Source organism: Ochotona curzoniae, unplaced genomic scaffold (genome assembly GCF_017591425.1).
Source record: "Ochotona curzoniae isolate NIBS_2020 unplaced genomic scaffold, NIBS_Ocur_1.0 contig_4645, whole genome shotgun sequence".
Taxonomy (NCBI): domain Eukaryota; kingdom Metazoa; phylum Chordata; class Mammalia; order Lagomorpha; family Ochotonidae; genus Ochotona; species Ochotona curzoniae.
The window spans coordinates 339375-364049 of record NW_024466353.1 but is presented as its reverse complement, the minus strand read 5'-3'; the positions used below and the strand labels follow the sequence as shown (position 1 = coordinate 364049).

Here is a 24675-nt window from a genome sequence, read left to right as displayed (position 1 = left end):
CAGATCTCATTACTATGCAGAACATACTTTTATATGTTAATTTAATTCTCATATCACCATTATCACAGAATATTATGGGTCTTTTCTACAGATTAGAAGTTGAACTAAGTGATTTCCTTTATGTAATGTCTCTGAAATAGCTAGGAGATGAGCTTAGGCTTCTTGTCATTGTACTATTTCCATCAACAGGCTTCTTTCTGCTTCAAAATAATGTCTTTTCTACTCGTGCTGCCTGGCTGTTACCATGTGTGCAGCACATTTGTTGAATGAAAGATAATGAAAAGGAAACAGAGAGAGAAAGAAAAACCAACTGTGACTCATACCCTCAGTATTCGCATGCTAGCATTGACCACTGGCAATCCAAAAGCAAATAGCTAACAATTTGATGTCAAGGCTGTGTGTTGAGAGTTAGAGCTCTTCCCACAGCAAGTCCATTATTTGTTGTCTGGGAGCCACATCGCAGGTGCAGCATTAACTCAGTAATTGTTCAGAGAGTGGAACTTCATAACCATGGAAACATGACCTCATGGTGTTCCACCAGACAGCATGGCCAGGTGGGAGCACTGTCATCATAAAGGTCACTTGGCTGGGTTACTGCCCTGTCTCTTGAGCTGCTTCCAGTAAATGCTACACCTTTTCACCGTGGTTTGTCTGGCATCCTTAGCCTGTATCCATATTGCTATGTCACGAGCTACACATTCCCATGAGAACTTTGGGTCTGTAACCAGCTTGATAAAAACGTCATTCGATCTGCTAGGTGCATGACGGCAGTTGGGTAACAGGTGAGGTAAACAGCTGGGTAAAAAGAAAATTCTGGCTTGAACTTCAGCTGCATTTTGTTGCTGTCCTTTCTGCTTTCCTAGGAAGCAAATGAGACTTCTCTTCTCACCAAGATGAATGACACACAAGATGTTCAGGAAGCTTCGGAGACCCTGCGGAGTGACACCCACAAGCAGGAAACGGAGAAACCAGCGACGAACCCGGAGCTGTAAGGAGGGTGTGACTGAGTGGAAATGTGGGTCTGGTTGCAGAGAGAGAAAGGTGAAACCCACGCTTGTGCTAAGAGAGCTGGTGAAGCACTATGTAATGAGAATCAATCCCACGTACATTTCTAGAAAACAGTGAGCAGTAGCAGAGAATTCTCCTTCCCCCAACTACTGTTGGATGAGGTTCCTGTCTTTGAGTAATATGAAAATTCTCCCAGACGTCCCTCTCACACAAAACACCTGAATTTTATTATTTTTTTTTTGAGTTTCCAAAATTTCCATTGCGATGTTAAGGCAATCGTTAGAAATCTTCATCCTCTTTAATATAAGTTTTAAATATTAGTTCTAATTTAATTGTGTATTGAGGAAATATTTATTAATGTGAAGAGATCAGATATTATGTATTTCTTAGACATGATTCTAAGATTACCATACCTTCTTCCAACCTCCCTCTCTCAACCTCCCCTCCTTACATCTTTTCTTTCCCTTTAATTTTTACAATAGCATTTCAATTTATGGTCACAGGCTTAACGCATCACTAACCATAATGCTCAACAAGTAAAAAGGAGAAAGACAACTGCCCCAAAGGAGCATGAAAGATATAGAGTCAAAAAAGAATAAAGCTGACATCTTATGATTTGATTATGATATTTAGCCCTTGTCTGTTTATACTCCTGTGGAACAGAAAACTGTCTTCCAGCAACTTTATCAACCTAAGGACTGAAACAAAAAATTACTAGAGTGTTGGTTTAGGAAATGTCTGTGAGAATATTCTATTAAAAAAATCACAACTCTATTTTTATTACTACTGTAAATCATACTATCAGCTAAAGCACTGGCATTGGGTTTCCAGAGACCCTGACAGTTGTGTATACACAATGTGAAGTTATTGTTACTTTGGACCTTGATTTTGGCTGTTTGCTATTCAGCCTAAGCCCATGTTTTTTTCTGTTTGCTGTGTTTCAAAGTCTTCTGAAAAATGATTGTTGTCAGAATCACCAATGTAGTGGCGTCCCAAGTAACATGAGAATGCTGGAATCAAGCATCTGTAATGGTCCCTGGTTTCATTCTGATTTATTTCAGAGAGTGCAGAATACCGAGAAAATCCGAGCTAACCAAGCACTCAAAACAAGTGCTGCCCTACCAATGGAGTCAAATGGGCAGGCGAGAGGAAATGGGGGCAGGCGAGGGCTGTATCTCCTGGCATACATCAGCTCAGCTGACATGTCCAGACCGCAGAAATTTCTGATTCTGCCACAAAAATAAGAACACTCTGTCTCTGGACCCAATTTCTCTGATCATAGCATTTATGAAGGCTTGCTGGGAATCCTTGTGGACTTGACATTATTGGGGAATGCTATTGTTCCACTGGGGAGGGAAATAAAATGAGAGGTTATAACATGAAATGCTAAAAAGCTATAGCTGGGCCGTAATGCAACCCAGATGTGAGACCTGTTGAGAGGAGAGTGCTCTCCCTTCTTGTTCCAGCCGGGGTCAGCGTCATGCCTTAGGATCCCGCCACTGGGCTGGACAGAGGGGGATGTTCATTATTTGATAATCTTCCTCCATGGTCTATTCCCACTAACTTCATGATCATAGTTTGGAAGGTATCGCATGGCTGCATAGTAAGTGCTCAGGCTTGCTAAGTGCTAGCCTCACCATAATGGGCTCTTCAAGGTCACCACCATCTAATGTAAAGAAGCCAGACCTGTGACATATGCACTTTCCAAAAAATTCATGTAGAGCAGTCTGGTTGTGACTATAAAGCTCGTTCTCTCTCTCTGGATAGATTTTTGATGAAAGTAGTCCTTGAAAATTGTCTTTCTTCTCTGCAACCCACATGCACACCTCGTCACAAGTGGTTCACCTGAAAGCAGACATTCATTAGAGTTGTTATGAATATAGACAAATTAGTTAAGCAGCAACAAGGATGGAAAGAAAGAATATATAGCAGTTATGTTAAGCAGGAATTCTAATTTTTTCATGTTAATGGAAACAGGAAATATGGTTTAACCAATCATATTTAACAAAGTGGAGTATAAATAGTTTATAGACTCCCTACCTTGAGTTTAAAAAATGCATATAAAGGGCCTAGAAGGAAATAGTATCATTAAAGTGATTTTTTTACATTTTTTTAACATTTTTTTTCTGTCTTCATATCTTTTTTAAAAATTACATTTTATTGCAAAGACAGATTTACAGAGACAACAAGACACACACAGACAGATCTTCATTCTGCTGGTCCACTCCCCAAATGGCTCAAATGGCCAGAGCTGAGTTGATCTGATGCCAGAAGCCAGGAGCTTCTTTTGGGTCTCCCACATTTTTGCAGAAGTCCAAGGTCTTTGGCCATCCTGCACTGCCTTCCCAGCTCACAAACAAGAAGTGGATTGGAAGCAGAGCAGCCAGGGTATGAATTATCATCCATACAGATTGCCAGCACTGCAGACAGCAGATTGGCATGCCCCTCACCCTGACTTCATAGCTTTTGAAAACCATCGATAGTAAGAACTTTCTTTCAAGTAGAACAACATGAAAGCATGATGGTAAACTATTTCTATTGCTAGAAATGCCATGTGTTGTTGTGCTTGTGTTAGATGCGTGCGACCCTTGAAAAACAGAATGCGGAGCGTATAATGGCCCACGCTTCTTGTTCTGACAGTGACTTTGATTTTTTCTCTTTGTCTGCTATCATCCATTGGTACACAGAGGAGATGACAAACTGAGAGCTCCGCCAACAAAACAGCATTCTTCGGTACATTTTTTCCCAAAGGCGACGTATTCAAATGCCACAGCCCTGCCACTCTCAGTATCCTTCTCACGTGAGATAACCCTCAGTCACTATCTGTCCAGTACTGACATCAGTGAAATAACCGTCTCGACAATAGGACCGCTGACTTCCAAATCCACCGTGAGCTGTCTCCCGGAAGACAGATACTTTGGTAAGCAAAATATGCATCAAATTTCTTTACATTATCTTTAAAACATATATAGGAGAATCTCAATAGTTGCTCTATTGCCTCATAGACCAAACGGTGTTTAATTGCTTATCTCCTAGAATGCCAGCTTTCAAATATCCTACGTAGATGAACTTGACTAAGATCACTACTGACCCTTATAATTCAGGGTACACACATTCAGGTGCCCAAATGTCTCCATCCTCAACACTGAGATGCCTAAAGCCATGAAGATGGTCCATGGATTGACTGCTACTGTGTTCTAGAATTGCTAGAGAATTTTACATTCCGACGTGTAGTGCTAACTTGGGATGTTGCTCCTGTGCTCTGTGTCCTTAGGACGTTTATGGTACAAATAAGGAATAGATTGATAATAGAAAAAAAGGCAAAATATATAAACAAGTGATAGAAAAGGTGGAAGCGGTAAGGAAAATGGAAACAGCTGTAGCATGAAAATGCAGTTTTAGTGTTGTCAACAATGCATTCAGCAATACCACCTTGGAGTGTATTTTTCCTAGCTGTGTTAAGGAAACTTTGAAGGTTAAGTGTTCATGGTTTCTGGAAAATACTGCAGTCCCTGCCATCACAGATTTTGCAGCTACCTCCTACAGCATCAGGATAAAATTCTGGGTTTCTGTTTCCATGTGTGTAAGATGTGACTTTAAATACCAACTTCACAGGGCAAAGGATTAAGTAAAATAGGTTGGCAGATCAGTCAGCACAATGATTAGCACATGATAAATTTTGTTGTCAGTCCCAACGTAACCTGGAAGCTTCATCTAGGATAGACTAGATGTGGTGATGTGTATTGCAATTGCCAATCAAGTAGCAAGTTTCCAAACTGGTAGCACCAACACTTCGTGACTCTGATGCTCCCATTTTCCACGTCCATTTTATGGACATTTACAGCCTATTTCTCATCCGTATTTCAGGCTGCCTCCAGTCATTTCCTAAACCTTGGACACAGTGTTAGAGACGCTTTTGTCATAAGCTATGTTTGTAGTCGTAATCCCTGTTTCATGGTTTGTATAACTTAGAGAAATGCTCTGTTAGTGCCTTCCTGTATTCACACTGACATTTAGCAAAAATTCAACATTTGGCATGATGTCACCATGGCATGTGATCTGTGACTGGGTTACCTGGTAGAAACGCCTGCTGGTGGAGGGGCAAGCAAAGGCAGTGGTGTCAGCTTGCACCGTGAGAGAGGGGCTGGGGGTGCTGTCTGTCATGATGCTAGGCAGCTCTAGCTTTTGTAGACAGTTGTCGGAGTCTGCTGGGTCCTGTGTTTGCTTCATTGCCACTGATTGTTCTCAATGAAAAGACAGTGGGGAGCCACGCCCATGTCTTCTTTCTTTTGGGAGGTATTCATGCCCCTAGTCGGGGAATAACCTGAAAAATTACAGGAAATGTCCATTATAAAAAATTATTTCTGGATTTTAAAAATTCTGCATCCAAATAAACTTACCTTTTAATCTATTTCCACGAACTTTCTGAAGTACTCTCAAGTAAGAATATAAAGTCCACTATAGCTTGTTTTTTTTTTTTTGCGAGTTTTATAACCAAAATCACATTAGCTAAAACCTTTACACTATAATAACTGTCACTTGTTGATACTGGATAAATATTAAACCCTGTGCTGGGAGCTATTTACGTTATTTCCAGCCTTCCTATCTCCTCATATAAGGAAGTTGTATTTAGGAAAACTTAACCTTGGCATGTTAGCCTTGTTTTCAAACTACAGTGAAATCCCAGAGAAAAGCTATTCATGAAGGAGACAGAGGTGTTCTTAGTGCCATTGTAGAGACTTTGAAGTTTCAAAGTCAAGATCAAGCAGCCATATTGGTTTGGTCTCACATGAGGGTCTCAGAAGACAATGGCAAGAGCTTGTGTTGGAGCCAGTGGTAACATCTGGAGCCAGGAACTGTAAGAGAGATTATGCCCATGGGCCCGGCGCAGTGGCACAGTGGTTAAGGTCCTCACCTTGCATGCCTGGGATCCCATATGGGCGCCGGTTCTAAACCCGGCAGCCCCGCTTCCCATCCAGCTCCCTGTTTGTGGCCTGGGAAAGCAGTCGATGACGGCCCAAAGCCACGTGGGAGACCTGAAAGAGGCTCCTGGCTTCAGAATGGCATAGACCATTGCACTCACTTGGGGAGTGAATCATTGGATGAAAGATCTTCCTCTCTGTCTCTCCTCTCTGTATATCTGCCTTTCCAATAAAAATAAAAATAAATCTTTAAAAAAAAAGAGAGAGAGAGACTATGCCAATATCCCATATGGCACCAGTTCATGTCCCGGCAGCTCCACTTCCCATCCAGCTCCCTGCTTGTAGCCTGGAGAAGCAGTCAAGGATGGCCCAAAGCCTTGGGACACTGCACCCATGTGGGAGACCTGGATCAGCTCAGTTCTAGCCGTCGCGACCACTTGGGGAGTGAATCAATGGATGGAAGATCTTTCTCTCTGTCTGTCCTCCTCTCCGTCTATCCAACTTTCCAATAAAAAAAAAAATCTTTTTAAAAAAATAAGTTGAAATCACTTGGCCTAGTAAATGACAAAGCTGGCACACAATTGCTGGTCTGCCTAAAGGCAAGGCACGTGACTCTTATCTCTTCACCTTGATGCATCTCTATAGGATAACTTTTGCTCTACAGATAAATTCATCTGTAATTTCATCATTAAATTCATCCAGAATAATTATTTTGGTGTACCAATGTGAAATTTATTTTTCATTTGAATATTGTAGCTAGAATTTTGAATGTTATAGAGAGAACTTACCAAGTAGATCTTAGAATGTGATTAAGCATTTTTAACCTTTCTAATATGCAGTCTGTTGACAGAGGAAGTGTAAGCCATTAACTATACAGTAAGTGCTGACCGTGAGTAGACAGGATTTCTCTGCAGTTTAAACTGATGAATAGCAATTTTGAATGAATGGTAAATAGGAAAGAGAATAAAGCTGTATTTATTACAAAGCCAAAGTGGCAGACTCCAGTGTTCCACCTACTCAAAAATGAATGACACTTCTAGTACAATTCGATAATCTGTCATGATGCTAATGACATAACTGACAGTTTAAAAACAGCTGAAGTAATCTGCAGGAATTTGGAATGCCACAAAAAAAATATTCATTGGCTGTTTTTTGTAGGCTTTGCCTTAAGCTTCAGTAGTGAAAGAAGCGGAGGTAAATGCAGTTTCGTAGAAGCTTTGGGTTATAAGGATTCTGGCTTTGGGTTTTTTGTCCTTTTATTTACTGAACTATTTTTTGTTTCTTCCTTTAGATGAATCCAAAGAAATCAGCTGCTTCTTAGGTCCAAAGAAACAGACCCCGAGCCTGGATCATACAACTTCTGTGATTGGAGAAGGAGAGGATTATTTCCTTTCTTTGTTTAATAAACCAAAGAAATTTATTTCACAATCAGGCCATGTCCAGAAAATTTACAAACACTTCTCCACGATTCTTGAAGAAGTTGGCCAAGCTACATCCAGGTACGCACTGTATTTGGACTACGGAATAGCTTCTGTTTGGGTAGGACCAATAAATGAATAGAAAATAGAAGTCTAATCTGCAGTTAGATCTATGATTGTATCAAAATGCTAACAATGCCATTGTCCAGGAACTGGGATTCTCAGCAGTGAAAGGCAGCTGCTAGAATTTTCTAGGGAAATAAGCATGTAATTTTAATTCCCCAAATATGCCAGAGAAAACAGTGCTATATAATCCCACAAACCTATTCCACTCAATTACTTATGGGCCTCTTTTTTAAAAAAAAGATTTAATATATTTTTCTTTAGTAATTTCTTGAGACAAAGATGTAGGAGAGAGGCGAAAAATGTTACCGTCCTTCTTTCATTCTATGGCTGTTTGTGTCTATGGCAAAAATAAGAAAGTTGGTACTAGGATTAAATAAAAGAGCTAGTTTATCTATCAATGTCCTTTACCTTGCATTACTTAATACATGATCAGTAGACTGAATTGTGAAATTTGAACAGTAAAGATGTGTGATATAGACTGTGAGAAGGCTAAAGGAAGTTGTGAGCCAAAGTTGAGAGTCAAATCTGATGGGAATTTTTTTTAATAGAAAAGCATTCTTTTTAAAAGTTTTTTTTTAAAGACTTATTTATGTTAGAAAGGCAGATTTACAGGGAGAACGGGACAAAGAGAAAGGTCTTCTGTTTGTTGGTTCATTCCCCAAGTGTCCACAACAGCTGGAGCTGAGCCAATCCAAAGCCAGGAACTTCTTCCGGGTCTCCCATGTGGATACAATTCCGAGGCTTTTATCCATCCTCTACTGCTTTCCCAGGCAACAAACAGGGAGCTGGATGGGAAGTGGAACAGCTGGAACATGAACTGGCACACATATGGGGTCCTGGCACATGCAAGGCGAGGATTTAGCTACTGAGCCATTGCAGTGGACCTTGAAGGAAATTTTTTTCTTATAATCCATGCTTCCTAAAATTAGTCACTTGTGCCCCAATAATTGAGCCTAAGTGTTGGCTCAACTGTCACACTTCCTCTAATGATTCATTCAATACCTACCATTATAAAAAAATGAGAAGCTACTTGGGGAAAATTAAGGAAAAAAGCTCATGAATGTGGTATTAAGAATTTACATTCATATCAGGAAAGATTTACCAGTGAGAATGAAGGGAAAGGCATGTGAAAACAACAAGGTATCAAAAGGAGCAAGAACCAGCTTCTAGCAAGGAAGGATCTAGACCAATTTTGTGAAGTGGCTGCAGCTATCCTCAGTTTTGAAGGTTGGGTGAGCTTGTGTTGTGTGATTTTAGAGTCTGTGAGAATATGTTAGATCATAGGTTTTCAATCCTGCCCGCCCCCTACCCCAGTGGCATCACAAAGAGAGATTTGACTGTCCTGATGCCATCTTACACTGAGACTGAATATCTGAATATCTAGAGGCAAGCCTGGATGCATATACTTTGTTTTCTAGCAATCTGATAGTGATTTCAATGAACATCCAAGGTTGATAGCCACAAATCTAGGGCAAGACCCCATAGACAAGGTGAAGAATTGTCCAGTGTTGCCACTCTGAGCGGTGTGGAGAATTTTAACAGGGTAGTAAGTGAGAGGAAGTGACAGGCTCAAAGCCCCGTCACAATGAGCCTGGAATTTCAAGTGCAAGAATTTGGACTTCACAAGGGGCAACGAAAAGTTTAAAATAAGAGAATGACAGAATTTTTATCCAGAACAGCCCATCTTTAACAATGCATGCTAAACATATTGAGTTTTATGAACTGCTTTTTATTCATCTGTTGTGATTATATGATTTATTTATTGTGAAAGAAACCCTTATACTCTAAAATAAACCTATTTAGCTACAGTATTCATTTAACATTTGTTGAAACTTGGCTAAAATTTTGTCTCAAATGATTATATGTATGTTTGTATAAGGACATTGGTCATGGTTTTCTTTTCCTGTAGTTTTTTGTCTTCTGCAATATAGGGTAATGCCCTCCTCATAAGTCCCTTGTTTTTCACTTGGTTTGTATAAAACTATTTTTTTTTCCTTATATATCTTACGGAATTGATCGATGAAGTCACCTGGGCATGGAGATTCTTTGTGGGAAAACTCTCTAATTAAAAATTCTGTTTTTAAAGAGATATCAAGCCGTTCTGGCTACTTGTCTCTACGTGAGTGAAGTTGAGTGGTCTGTGTCTTCCAAGGAAGTCGTCCCTTTCATCCAGGTTGTTCATCACAGTCCCTGAGTACTTTTAAGCATTTTGTACTCTGAGCTGATGTCACCTTACTCAGTCCTGAGGCTGCACGTGTGCCTTCCCTTCTCCTGATTGGTCCTACTTGGAATTTAGAAACTTTGTTGAGTTTCTTAAAGAGTCAGATCTATTGATTTTCACTTTTTGTTTGTTTTCTGACTCACGGATTTCCCTTCTCAGCTTCTTTCTCTTTTTTTCTGTCTACTTCAGATTTTCTTTGTTTCCATATTTTTCTCAGACCATTGGTTTGATACTTTTCGTAGCATAGCTACTTAGTGTTATGAATTTTCCCCCAAAAAATACAGCTCAGCATCGTATTACAAATTCTGATATGTCGTGTTTTTATTTTTATCCTGCATTAAATAACTTCCCTTTTCATTTTTGATCATTGATTAATTGCAAAGTCTACTTTTTTAGTTCACAGATATTGTGTAGATTTTTTTTTCCAGTCACAGTGATTTTTCAGGTATCATTATTAATTTCTAATTAAATTACACTGTAGTATAATTTAACATGTTTTATGTGACTTCAGTCCTTTTAAGTTTTTTGAGATCTGTGTTATAGGCAAGACATTTCCTATCCTAGCAGTTGTTCCAGGTGCCCTTGAGAAGGATGTATATCCTGCAGTCGAGTGGGGTGTTTTATAAAGGTTAATCAGGTGAATTACTTCGGCTGATGTTATTTTTGGCTACTGCCATTTTTTGCTGATTGTCTACTTTTCTCTCTGTTATTGAGAGAAGGGATTAACATGCTCCTTAATTATGAATGTGTTCATTTCTCCCTTCCAGTTTTGTAAACTTTGATTCACGTAATTTGAAGCTTATTATCAGACTCAAAAAATTTTAGAAATTTTAGATCCTCCTCATAATTTAAACCTCATATCATCGTACAATGCCTTCTTTTTCCTAATGAGTATTATTTTCCTAAAATCTATCTTGCTTTAATATTATACCTGCTGGTTTCTTTTTCCTAGTGCTAGCAACTTTTGTTCTATCCTTTCAAACTGTTTGGTCTTTATATTTGGAAAATGTGTTATGTGGAATATATATATAGGTGAAACTTGCTCTTCTGACCAATATGATATCTCTATCTTCCTTGGGGTATTTAAGCCATTTATTTATTTAGTTAGTTAGTTACTTATTTATTGCATTTCATTTTATGACATCGTTTCATAGGCTCTGAGGTTCCCCCAACTCCTCCCTGTACCCTTCCCCCATGGTGGATTTCTCCACCTTACTGCAGTATTACAGTTCAAATCCAGTCTTTTTTCTTTCATTGCAAGCATGTACCATGCACAGAGTGACCAATAAGATAGCTAAAGTGCACTATCTTATCACTTTCTGTTTGTTTCAATTGTTCAATTTCCTATTTTCTGCTTTTTTTTGAAGTGTTATTAAAATTCTACTTTATTTCCTTTACCGATTTATAAGCTGTTATTCTATTGTTTTACTGATTGCGTCCAAGTTTGTAATATGTATGTTAAACCTACGACAGACTGTCTACAAGCAGTATTATTCCAGTTCACAAGCAGTATAAGACTCTGAAGAAAGAATACTTTCATGTCTGTTTCTTGCCTTCTGGCCTTTACTACACACTTTGTTTTACACACACACACAGAGTCTTGTTTTTGTGTAGCTAGTTTCTGAAAATATAAATAATGAGAAAAAAAATCTTACACAATATATTTTCCCCAGTAGGATTTGTGGCTCTTTATTTTTCTGTTACAGGTTGTATTTCCACCCAAGATCTGTGAAAAACTTCCTTGAACATTTCTTGTAAGGTGGATCTGTTTGTGGTTAAGTCTTCCTTAAATTTGTGTATTTTTTTAAAGGCTTTCTTTTGTTGTTTCTCTAATTTCTTATTTAATTTATTTTTATTGAAAAAGCAGATATACAGAGAGAAACAAAGACAGAAAGATCTTTCATCTATTGGTTCACTCCCCAAGTGGCCGCAGCAGCTAGAGCTAAGCTCATCTGAAGCCAGGAGCTACGAGCCTCCTCCAGGTCTCCCATGCAGGTGCAGGGTCCCAAGGCTTTGGGCCATCCTCTACTGCTTTCCCAAGCCATAAACAGGGAGATGGAGGGGAAGTGGAGCAACCAAGATATGAACCAGTGCCATATGAACCATATGGGATCCTGGGCATGTAAGGCGAGGACTTTAGCCACTAGGGTACTGCGCTGTGACCTTTCTTTTGTTTTGAAAAGATACTTTTCAATGGGTATGGCACTTTCCACTGGTATTTTTTCCTTGAGTATGCCCTGAATTCAGATGTTATTCCACTATCATCCTATCTCGGAGAACCCTTGACAGGTTCCAGAGCAAGCCCTTTCCTGCTGCTCTGCCCTTGGCCTCCAGCCCCCTGCTCTCCCCAGGCTCCACCTCTTCAAGTCAGGGTACCCTGAGCCTCGTCCTGCTCCTCTCTCCATAGTCACATCTAGAAATGATTTCAACAAAGAAGGTGCAGAAACTTCCAGATTCATTACCTGTGTTCCCTCTCTGTCACAGATCCCTGTTCATCACTGACTGATGTCCAAGAGCTTCCGTGAGAACATCCCATGTGCTTCCTACTTTTCAGTGGCTTCAAGTAGGATGCTAAGTCCATTTTCTGCTGTCCCATCTTACGCAGAAACAGAAGCTGACTCTCAGTGTGTTTTCAAGCCACACTGTGTTTTTTTGTTGTTGTTGTTGTTTTGTTTTGTTTTTCTTTCCTACCACCAAAAGAATCAAGGCAACTTGTAGGCAAATGGAAAAGAGGGGAGAACCATTTTCGGGTTGACTGGTTATGCATGATCCTGCTCGCTGGGTCTGAGACTATCTGGATTTCAAGTTTAGTTGCAGACGCCTCCAGGGAGACGAAACAGTGTTTAGAAGGCTGCCTTCTCAGCTGTCTGCCCCTCTACCTCTAATCCAACCAGAGTGCAGTCAGCATGGGAGTAAGTGAGTTCTATTCTGGACTGCAAAGACCTCCCAGGTAAATAGCCACACAAAGAGCTTCAGATCGAGCAGTTTCAAAAGCTGTAAATCTGCTCCCTTTCTTTCCCGTAAGCTCCTCTTTTTCTTTCCCTCCCTCCCTGCTCTCCCTGGATGATTCAGAAGTTTGTGGTAGTGGGGATAAATTTGACTGTCTATCACATTAGCAAGCTATCACGAAAACGCTGGGTGTGAAAGCTCCTCCCTTGTAGAACCAACAGACTTGATCAAGTTCCCTTCCAAGTTCATTCTTAAGTAGTCCTAAATCCTGCGCCTCCTAACTAGCCCATGCGAACATAGATGTCAACCTATCCAGAGAATTTTAGAAACAGTTGGGAAGAATGGAAACTCCAAGGATAATGTCAGGGAACTCTAGAGCAGCCTGAGCAGACAGCACAGAGTGATTAAGCAGCACTCAGCAACTACGCAGATCCGTGTAAATACTGGAAAGGAATTTTTTTTTTTTTGAGTTCCATAGGCATGTGCCTTTTCAATCTCTTTACTCATCAAGCCCACACTGAGGCTACAGACAGGAAGACTGGAGAATCAGTTTCCACTCTCAGTCTGTCAAAATGGAAGCAGAGGACTCAACTTACTTTCCTATTAAAGATAAATAAGAAGACTTGAAGGGAAGAGGAAAAGATAGTTGCTAAAGGCCATGTGATAGATTAGCAGCCTGCCTCTGAATTTCCCTGCATTGTGTAGACTGCTTTCCTGTAGCTTTTGGTCCTATCAAACGGAAGATGAGTGAAGTACCCTGATACGGTCAATACAGTCATGGTCTTTTTCCTTTCCAACAAGGAAATAGATTCCATTTATGGGCATTAAATTAAAAAAATAAGCTTGGTGAATAAATAAGTCACTTGAATATTCAAAGATTGCTGAAAAGCCACTGTAAATATTCACTTATGTGTATGGTAACAAAAGGACCACAGAATTGTCCCAGGGCCTTGTTTATTTAAAAACTAATAATGATTATCCCCCCCTAAACAGAGAACATAAATGTAAAAATCAAAAACTTAATATTTCAAACAATAAAAATATATTGCAGAAGAAATTCAGTAAGATGAGCATGCCATAGAAGTGTTTCAGGAATACTCTAGAAAAATAAAATGTTTCATTGACAATTTAATAAAAATCATGACAATAATTCTAAAAAGGAAATTGTGCTATCAATTATTTGGAAGTAGACATTTATGAAATAGAGATTCTCATACAGGGCGGTGCCTTGCATGCACTCCGGGATCCCATATGGGTGCCAGTTCATGTCCTCACTGTTCCACTTCCCATCCAGCTCCCTGCTTGTGGCCTGGGAAAGCAGTCGAGGACGGCCCAAAGCCTTGGGACCCTGCACCCATGTGGGATACCTGAAAGAAGTTCCTGGATCCTGGCTTCGGATCAGCACAGCATTGGCCGTTGGGTTCACTTGGGGAGTGAATCATTGGACGGAAGATCTTCCTCTCTGTCTCTCCTCCTCTCTGTATATTTGACTTTCCAATAAATAAATAAATCTTTTAAAAAAAGTTTGGAAGCCTGAAACTTTGACGTGATGTTAACATTGTGGCAAATAAGAAGAAAGAATAGCACTTATGGCAATGTCATATCTGGATTGTACAAAGATTGCTCTGGAAACGAAATGAAGAGTGGTTAGGAGGGGGCAGGACTCAAAAAAACCCATTGGAGTGTGGATGCCATGTCCCACTGACGATGAGAGTCTAAGAAAGATAGCAGCCATTGTAGTGGAGAGATGATGACGTGCCTAGAAGACACTGAAAAAGGTAAAATCAACAGAACTAGGTCACAGATACTGTGCAAAGGATCAGAGACGAGACCGCCCAGGCTGGACCAACGGGTGAATAATGCAATCTCGCCAAATCTAAGTGTATCCATAAGAGAAGACTAGAGATAGCATGTCTGCATTGTTATGAGAAATAAATGAGAGTGCAGTGTTCTTCGCATTGGTTTTTTACTGTGACCTTCAATAAGAGTTATGTAGAAGTATTTCAATGAGAAATATGCATAGTTTGGCAAGAATAGAGTCCACAGTGCTGTCATCAGAATATTTGAAGATAAGTACATTTCCAAAGGAAGTCTTTGAAAAATGTTAGGAAACTGATGCGATGCCTGGGAAACTTTTGACACCCCAAGGGCATAGAGAAGAATAAAAAAAGATCAAACATTACTCTTTCCACAATAAGATGTGTGTTCAAACAAACCATGAACAAAGACTGTCAGTCTCCTCAATTTGGGGTTAAATTTTGCTTGAAACACATGAAGATTTGTGTTTGTTTTCTCAAAGCTTTTTGAATGTTAGAATTGTGGGTAAGAAATTGTACAAATATAGGCATAGGTAGAGATAGATGAACAGGCCCAAAATTGAAAGGTTTTATTTTGGTGCAAAACAAATTTGAAATCCATTTAAGGTTCTTTCATAATACTCACCTTCCACTACCTTGATTAGGGACCCTCGTATGTATTTTTTAAGTGCCTGGCATATGGTCTACTAGTTAATACTATCGCTGAAAATATATTGTATTTTTAAAATGCTGATTCTAGCCCACCAAAGGGACTTCATAGTCTGCTAATAGGCGGTGACCCACACTCTAAGACAATGCAGTTGTATAAATGTTCTGTGGAACGCATAGACTATCAACACAAGTTGGAAGGTAAAAACAAAATACAATCTTAATGTTTATGTGAGGTGTTCAGGTTCTCATTTCCACAGTCACTTTTTCACAAGTAAATCCAGTGGCATCACTTTATCTGCCTTTGAGACTTTACATCTCAGGGGTTTTATGTGGAGCAGTGGAAAGTTTACATGGTTGAAATCGCACCTCCGTATGGCATTTTACCTTGAATACCTAAAGCACTTGGCAATTTGCCTTTATTATGTTATGTGAAATGGATAATTTTATTTGCAGCAACAAGCAGAGCTAGGAGATCAGCCCGTTTGGCTTAGGTGGTTATAAAATACAAAAAAAATCTGTTGTCCAGTACATCTTCCAAAACATATTTATTCTTCAGTTCCGAACCTGAGTCGAAGACACTCTTCTCTGAAGATGCTTCATAATCTTTGCATTTTATTTTCTAGTTCTCTTGGTGATGTTAAAATAGCCGAAGTGAATGTCAAAGGTTTATTTGTAAGGCTCGTGAATGCTTCCCTTGACAAAGAACTGGAAATTGGAAATCATATTCTCCAACAAAATGTGAATGGACAAGCACTCTCCCTGTACCGATTCGTTCCAAACGTCGTAATGCAGGCCGGTTCCACAGTCACTGTGAGTATAAGGCAGAAGTACTACCGACTGAGATCGTAGAGGAGAAACCCAATTTATATTGACGACCTGTAGCTCAGCCTCAGTCAACCTGTCAGCTACACATTGGTGCAAAAAAAAAAAAAATGGGACTTGTGTGTGTGGCTCAGCTCTGGTCAACCCGTCACCACACATTGATACATAAAACGGGACTTGCCTATTGCTGTAGTGAATTATATCACATTCTTCACCTTCTAGAGGTTGATTTGCACCCATAAGTTTGTTCTGCTTTATGTAATTTTGTGCAGGAGCCTTTGTTTTTATGATACATGCTTCAAAATGAAGTCCCCAGGACACTCACAACCTATGCTAGAGTTGCTGGGTTCAAGTCCCACTTCCTCTTCCAACCCAGCTTCCTGCGAATGTACAGCCCAAGAAGCAGAAAGTAATGGCTTATGTACTCTAAGCCACCAACAGAGGAGACCTGGATGGGTTCCAGGTTTCTCGCTTCATAGAGATCCAGCCTTGGACCACTTTTGTAGGCATTTAGGGAAGTGAGGCAGCAGATGGAAGATTCTCTTTCTCTTTCTTTCTTTCTGTAACTGTGAATACATGTATGTACACGCATCTGCCTTTGAAACAGTTATTTCAAACCAAACTAATATAGCTCTTAAATGGCAAAGGAAAAGATTATTTGCTTAAAAAAAAGATATTGGGTTGATACTAGAAGGTCCCCCTCTTGTTCTGTGCCATATGCAGTACCTACTAGGTGTTGCATCACCTGACATGATATAGCATGCAGTTGTTATATTTTAAAAGCTCATCTGTTCAGAAAGACTTTGTTGCCATCACCCAATGACATTTCCGAAACCTACATTGACTTCCAGTGGCGTTTGTCACTTGCGTTGGTGTTTTCTTACAGGTATGGGCAGCAGCATCAGAAGCAAAACACCAGCCGCCATCCAATTTTCTCTGGAAAGAACAGAACAGATTCAGAACAAGTCCAGACTGTACAACCATCCTGTGCAAACCTAACGGTGAGGTTAGTGTCTGGTGCTTAACAAGAACATTTAACCCAGTAGAGGGCATTCTTTGTGATCCTCTTGCTTTAATTGATTTTTCCATCCTTAAAAGCGTGAATAGAAACAGCACTAAATGTCATAACACATCAGGTATATCAGCAGTGTCAAAGTGCCAAAGAGTAACACGTTTGGCAAATAATTTTGATTTTCTATACTTCTGAAAAGCTACTCCTAAATACAGATTGTATTTGTAATATGTAGCCTGAAGAATGGGGTAAGGAAAGTACTAAATACAAACCTTTTACTATTCATCTACTTACTTCTCACCCGTTTATTAAATTTATTCTCTGTTCTTGGCCTGGTACTAAGTTTTGGGAGATAGCTTGGTTTAAGATATCATACTTATTCCCTACAGTCCAGTAATTTGCTGAATGATTTTGGAGTCCTTATTTTAAAGGACTATATTTGCTGTGAAATTATGTTACACAGGAATGTCAAAAATTTCACAGAAAAAATAAGATTAAAGAATAAATATTATCATGCAAAAATTGAAATCTATGCATGGTTTGTTAGGATATGAATTGTACATGAACTCTCTGGAAACTCCTCCAATACATGAAGTTTAAAATATTTTGCGCTAAAGGTAAACATTTAATCCCATATTTCATAACATTTTATAGTTCCTAATATGATCACTACAATTCAGGAGCCTGTGGGTTTTTAAAACAGGGATAGATTTTTTTTCCCCAGCAATCACAGTGTTGTCCTATAAAATTTGTAGAATCTTCCTCGTATGTCCAAAGCTAACAGCTAGCTTTTATTTATTCAGTGCCTGGCACTCCTTCAATGGCTTGTTTGCTATTCAAGATCCAGATTAGGAACATAGATCACTCCTGGATTTAGGAGCTCACTAAAGGGTTATTTCTGTTTGCATTCTTTTATTGGATTCCCAGTAGTGTTTAGAAATTTTACAAAGGAGGAAAATGGATCTTGGAAAGTTCAATGGCTTGCTCTAGGTTACAGGATCAAGTAAATAACAAAGCTAAAATAAAATCATCCAGGAATTTTTCTGTTGTGCTAAAAATAGTCTACAAGATTTATAAGGTCGAACACTGGGAAGTGAGACTATATTTTATCATATTTTTTAATCATTGTCATCAAATACTCTTATATACCTACCCTACATGGACAAAAGTATTCTTGTCCAGGAAAGGTGTACAACCAAAGGAAGATCTCACTTAAACGATGAACCTGTTTTTTAATAGAAATGGCTGAGTTTGAACTACCCAAAGAAGAGAGAATTCCTAAGTAATGGCCTGCACCAAAGCAGGACTTCGATGCTGTTCTTCATGAAAATGAACTTTTTATGAAGACTTCTCGCAGCTGCACTTGTTTATGACTGTTTCATTTGTCAAGGCAAACAGATCAGGTTTTCAATGGTTACAGCACAAAATTCAAACCCTTAATTTTATCAACTAAAAGATGAGCAGAATAGCTAGCATGTTTGGACATAGTTTGATGGTTTAATTTTCCTCTGTTGAATAAAGACGTAATTCCTACGTTGTCCAATACCCTCACCCTATGGTTCACTAATCCAAGTGGCAAAGATTTTGGTAAAGTCTCTTGTACCTCTAACTTACTTTGTACACAAACATCAATTCAAAATGAGTGAAAAGGTAAACTCGCTACCTGCGATACTGGCATCCTGTATGGGTTCCGCTTCATATCCCAGATGCTCCTGCATGGGCCCAGTGCTGGTCCAGCTCTGCCATCATGGAGTGAACCAGCAGATAGAAGATTCTTTCTCTCTGTAGCTCTGATTTTCAAATAAATAAATGTATATTTAAAACAAACAAGAAAATGGATGCAAGATCCAAGTGAAAGGCCATAAAACTCCTAGAAGGCATCACAGGGGAATTCCCCTTGACATTGGCCTCGACACTGATTTTGTTAAATATATCAGCCTCCTGCAAATACACACCCTGGGAGGCAGCAGATGATGGTTCAAGTACCCAAGTTCTTGCCACTCACATGAAAGGCCTGGATTACATTTCTGGCTTTTGACTTTGGCTTAACCCAAGTCTAGATGTTGTAGGTACTGGAGAAATGAGTCAGAGAATAGACATTATCTCTCTGTCTCTCTCTCTTGCTCTCTCTCTCTCTTTTTTTCTGCCTTTTGAGTATGTAAATACAAAGTTTAAAAATAAATGTTATTGCAATTAATTCATGCTGTTTTTTTAAACATTCTAACCCTAATAACATTGACATTAATGAATCCTTTTCATTAGGCTGTTGCCTGGTACACTCCTATCCACTGGAAGCAAGCATGGGAAAAATTAGAGACTGACATTGAATTTGACAGACGTTCAGTAGTAGCTCCAACATCCCGAAGTCACATGTTTCGATGGACAACATCTGAAACTTCAGTAGCTGAAGATAAACCTGACCAGCCTACGAAAGAGATCTCAACATTAGAGGTAGAACAAGATCAACCTGTTCTTAAGAGGTAAAGGTCTGTTTGGTTGGTTTTCCTGAATCTTTCCCACAATAACTGAGCTTGTGGGAATAACTGGGTGGTAGACAAATGTGTGATGAGAAAATGAACTGTGGTTTAAGCACACTATATGGAATAAAACCCATGTGAAAAGCGTGGAAACATAGAGTGAGCAACACACATTCATGGGTCAGTGAAGGCTGGTGATCTTGCTGGGAAATACTGAGAAACCCCTCTCCCCCACCCTGCTGAGTCACTTCAGCTTCTCCTGGCATCACTATCAGAAACAAGACTGCTCAGGGAGATGAAGTGACGTTGTCCCTGGGTCCTTAGCAGTGCTTGGCCACAGTGGCAGAGGATTACATCTTGAACTGGTGCTAGCTGTTGACCAAGGTACCAAATGTGTTACTTCTTTGTCGGCAAATGCTTCCGACATTGTGGTACAAGCTCTGCTTACAGGGCTAGCAGAGCCATCTTCTCTTTGTCTTGAAACACACTTTGGATTCAGTTGTGACTTCAACACTATTTTAATTATATGAAATGGCTTTTGAGCTCAACTTGGGTTTTGGGTTTTTTTTTTTTTTTTAACAGAGAAAAGGAACTCCCGCCAACCCTTTTCCCCAACCGCAGTCCTTGGTGCAACAGTCCTTCGATCCCTGCACATCCCTACTGTCCCCTGATTAACCCACATGATGCATCAACTTCTGGAAGAAGTTTGAGTGGAATGGGCAAGTCTCGATCAACCAGGCCCGATCCAGCCTCGAGTAAGTTGAAAGACTTATTGCAGAGAAACTAAGGAATCTGTGTGAACATACATGCAAACATCTGAACATACGTGTATATTTACATGCTAAGAATTAATGTGTTTCAGATAACATTTGACTAAGATCTCAAAGAATGGAGAGAAATTTTTGAGGTACAAAGAAGGATAACCAAATCATTCTGATTCTAAGAAACAGCGTGTGTTATAAGCCCAAGGTCATGAGAAGGAGCTTTCTGTTAGAGAACAGTGATAAATTCTGCCCAGTTGACATTTATGAATATATATTGAGTGTGAGTCTAGAAAGTTTGGTAGGAGCTAGATTTTACAGATATTTTTCTCACTAATAGGTGAAAGTTTCAACTGGATCGTGTGGGTAAGGAAGGGGATACCAATGATTTTTAAACAGGTATTCCATGTTAGATTAGTATTTGGAAGAAAACTCTGAAAGCAATAAAAGAAATGGAGTAGAAAAGATTCCAAAATATGTATCTCAGACCAAGTGTCAATTCTGAATTACTGGTTGATGATACCAATTGCTTATAAATCTACTTGGGTGCCGTACGTGTGTCTTATCTCAAAATGTTCATGATGTAAATAATCATCTTTTGCCATGTCATTGTTGTTTTCACGATTAAGCAGAAATCTCCCCCAGTGTCGTTAGGATGAAGTCCAAATCAATGAAATGAAGTATCTTGCCCTTCCTAGCTTCCCATGGCTGCCAGCATTCCTTGACATTCTTTGGCATGTGCATGCCTTGTTCTAATCTCTGCTTCTGTCTTCATTTTGCCTTATGAAGGATGTGTCCATACCCAGGTTTTTCTCTCTTCATTATGATAATAGTCACTAAATTAGGGCTCATGTTAATCTAATATGGATCTGTTTTAACTTGATTACACTTGTAAAGACCCTGTTGCCAAATAATGTCATTGTCCTAGGTTCCAAGGGTTAGGTATAAAGTGTATTTTTGTAAGACACACGATAATCCCTACGGCCCAAATATTGGGAAAGGGGCACTGGAGTTAAAATACTCTACTTTTTCTGTTTTTCTGAAGTTGCAAAAGTAGTTTACATTAGACTTGATAAATCAAGCATGTGCATTGTTCTAGGATCAAAAATACATGATAATATACTACCTTAATAAAATAAAAAGGATAGTTACATAACAATGTTAATAGGTATAGAAAAAGTATCTGATAAAATTCAGTACTCTTCCACATTAAAGGAGAACACGTGACAAATGGATTAGAATTTCCTCAGTGTAACAGATGATATCTCAAACACTATTCTAACACTTGCTATCATACTAAATGTCAATATAGTGAAATTTCTTCTCTTAATGTCCAGAGAAACGCAAGAATACTGTTTAGGATGACCTTTATTCAGCCATGTACTAGAAGTCCAAGTGCAATAAAACAAGAAAAAGGTATATATGCACCACCCATTATTCTACAATCTTGCATTTCTAGGCCCTACAAATATATGCATGTGTGCACTGAAAGACATAGAGTAGCAGTCATAGCAACTGTACTTCTACTAGCCAAAAACAAAGGCATCCCAATTGTTCATCAAAAATGTAATGGATAGATAAATTGATATATTCATATAATCCCATAAGCAACAACAACAAAAAGAATAAGCTGCTGTTATATATAATACTGCCAGTGAACCTCAGAAGCGTGACGCTGAGAAAGATGTCAGACAAAAAGGAATGTGTAGTAATGACTCTGTATATAAATTCAAAAGCATACAGAACTAAACCGTGGTGTCAAAGGTCAGAGTAGTTGCTAAACCTAGGAGAAAAAAGAGGGGGTTCTTGGAGGATCTATGAAAAGTGCTTGGAAAGCACAGTGTTCCTTGTCTTAGTCTGAGTGGGATTTACAAAGTTGTGTTATGGTTTCCAACATGCTGTCCAATAGGAACTTAGGAACATACTAACAAGTTCATTTTCAAAACGTGGTAACAACGAAGTAAAGTTGTAAAGAGAAGAAAGCATGATTCCAGCTGTGAGCCCTGATGGTTAATATCCTGAGAAGAAGAATAAAGAAAGCCTGGAAAGAAAAAGGGATGAACTCAAAATGAATTTTAATGATATGAGGCTTTATATTGTAGCAGAAAAAAATAGTTTTACCCTAGATAATAGCCTATCCCTGTGGTTGGTGTTGTCGCACAGTAGATTATGCAACTGCTAGCAAGGCTTGCTTTCTGTATCACATGCCTGGTTTGGGTCCCTGCTGATCTACTGGTGTTCCAAATATGCTGATGCCCCTGGGAAGGAATCAGAATATGACCTCCAATATGTGGGTGCCCGTGACCCTTGTGGGAGACTGGAGTGGTGTACCTGGTTCCTGGCCGATGTCTGAGGGATGAACCAGTGGATGGAAAATCTGTTGTTCTCTAACTCTCTCTCTCTCTCTCTCTCTCTCTCTCTCTCTCTCCTCATGCTGTCTTTCAAGCAAATGTCTTATTTTTAAAAGCCTCTCATTGCATTAGAATGAGCTGGGGATTCGTTTTTAATATGGCATGTCATAGTTCTATCATTTGCAGGAGTACCTCGTGACAGTGATGACTCCATGCAGCTTCCGAACTATTGTTACTACAAGCACAGAGCCAACAGAAGCAGGGAAGCCTGACCACATGGCCACCATGAAGACTGTTTCCCTCGGCCTCTACTGCAGCCAGTGGGATCGTGTGTCAACATTCTTTACAACAGAATGCAAACAGAAACCAGGCATGCAACATTTGGGTCGTGTCCTTCAAGAACGGTACACCAACCGCCATCCCTTCCCTAGGCCTTGATGGCAGAAGCTATCGCTGCCATATTTCAGATTAAGTCACGTGTGGAGTCCAGAAGAGCCCAACTAGGTGTCCCATGCTGGCAAAACTCCAAATTATTAAGTGAGATGAAAATAATCTCATTTAAGCCATTGTTAAATTGGATCATGATGTTGGAGCCAGATGGCCCACACAGCATTGCTGTCATTTAAGGTTTAGCTTCATTGAATAAGATACAAGAACCATAACTAGGATATTTTCAAGACAGCTAGATATATCTGAATATAGAATGAGTGTAAGACATTGAGTCGCTCTTAACTGTGTTTTGGTCCTATTGGTTGTTCCTAGGAGATTCATGCTAAAATGTTTTACCTATAAGTGATGCAAATATGACATAATACTTGTGGTTGAATCCAGGCGATAGGTGTACAGACTTGGTTATATTCTTCATTTTTTTTCCTTATGTTCCAAATTTTTTTTTACCATGCAAATGTAAAAAATCAACAAGGCAGAGATTGTTAGAGTGTGTGTAGAGAGTACCTGGAATTGCAGAGGCCTCAAAGGCATGGTACGGAGTGTAACATGAGGAACTCACTCTGCTGAAGGTATAGACCCTCAGCCAAACGGATGGGTGTGCCCCGGGGCCTGGAAACCGTGTGCTTCCTGTTTGCCAAAACTATTGTGCAGGCTATAAACAACCTTGTGAGTCTCCTGGAACTCGGATTACATGGCAGAGACTTGACTGAAAGCAGACACTGCTTTAAGCCAATAATATGGTTAGGTTCAATGTTTTGCGCCCTCTGTTTGCACACTTGTTAATGCACTTTTCCTGTCATTTGTGATCCCTACTGTGCACTGCAGTGGGATTTGTTTTCATTGTGGATGTTGCAGCTGTTGCCCTCTTGTGTGCTAACAGTAACGCCTCTTGGTTTCTAAGTGTTGCAAAGTCAGAACATAAAGATCAACCCGTTAAAATGGAATAAATGAAGCCACAACATAGAAAATCTAATGCAGAAGTGGACCCTTTAAGTTGTCTTCAACATAAGGTTTATTGTAAGACCACATTTGTGGGATTTCATTTAAGTCAGATAGTTGGCAATTACCCATCGCAGTTCCAACTGATCTGACTTAATCTTGGGATGAAAATGTTCTGTTTTTCCTATGCCAGTATTGCAAAGTTTAGCATATCAAAGTAGAAATGTGCAGTATCTGTCACATTTCTGTGAGCAGGCATAATGTTAATGTTTATGTGTACATGTATGTGGTGATAGTAGTCTGTATGTGACTTGAATTTATATGGATAAAAAAGCAAATTTTTCTTTTACTTGTGTATTTTTATTTTTATTTGAAAGGTTGAACTAGAGGGAGAGCAAGAGATTGAAATCAAGATCTCCCATCACTGATTTACTCCTCAAATTCCTACAAGAGTAGGGACTTGGTCAGGACAAAGCCAGGGGCTTGGAAGCTGGTTCTGATTCTCACGTTTCTACAAGATCTCTTATTCTAAAGAACAGACAAGTGAGTCCCACTCGTGTGTCTCCTTTTACGGTTGAAACAAAGCTTTCTTTAACTGCAAAAGGATGAATTCGGAGGCAGTGGTCCCAAAAAACACAGTCTTAAGTAGGTAACATCATTACAACAACTTTTGTTGTTAAAAATTACCATTATGTTAAATTACCATTTAATTATAAAATAAATGTAATCAATGATCCATTTATTCTTGCAA

The 24675-nt window shown here is 39.3% G+C and overlaps 1 protein-coding gene across 1 annotated transcript; it reads left to right on the top strand.

The window, feature by feature from the left end:
• Window positions 1-518: 518 nt before the first annotated feature.
• LMNTD1 (lamin tail domain containing 1) lies at window positions 519-23345 on the top strand. The gene is made up of 9 exons (XM_040987416.1): window positions 519-757; window positions 864-988; window positions 3681-3928; window positions 7222-7429; window positions 15736-15922; window positions 16821-16940; window positions 19209-19426; window positions 20006-20178; window positions 22722-23345. Exons 2-9 carry the CDS (start codon window positions 894-896, stop codon window positions 22805-22807), a joined length of 1335 nt encoding a protein of 444 aa, XP_040843350.1. The 5' UTR covers window positions 519-757; window positions 864-893; the 3' UTR covers window positions 22808-23345.
• Window positions 23346-24675: the final 1330 nt, after the last annotated feature.

Excerpts from the sequence above, each read along its gene's own strand:
- LMNTD1 (XM_040987416.1), top strand. The coding sequence starts at position 894 with ATGAATGACACACAAGATGTTCAGGAAGCTTCGGAGACCCTGCGGAGT. Across the intron at positions 15,923-16,820 it reads AGGCCGGTTCCACAGTCACT|GTATGGGCAGCAGCATCAGA; the intron begins GTGAGTATAAGG and ends GTTTTCTTACAG. Across the intron at positions 16,941-19,208 it reads TGTGCAAACCTAACGGTGAG|GCTGTTGCCTGGTACACTCC; the intron begins GTTAGTGTCTGG and ends CCTTTTCATTAG.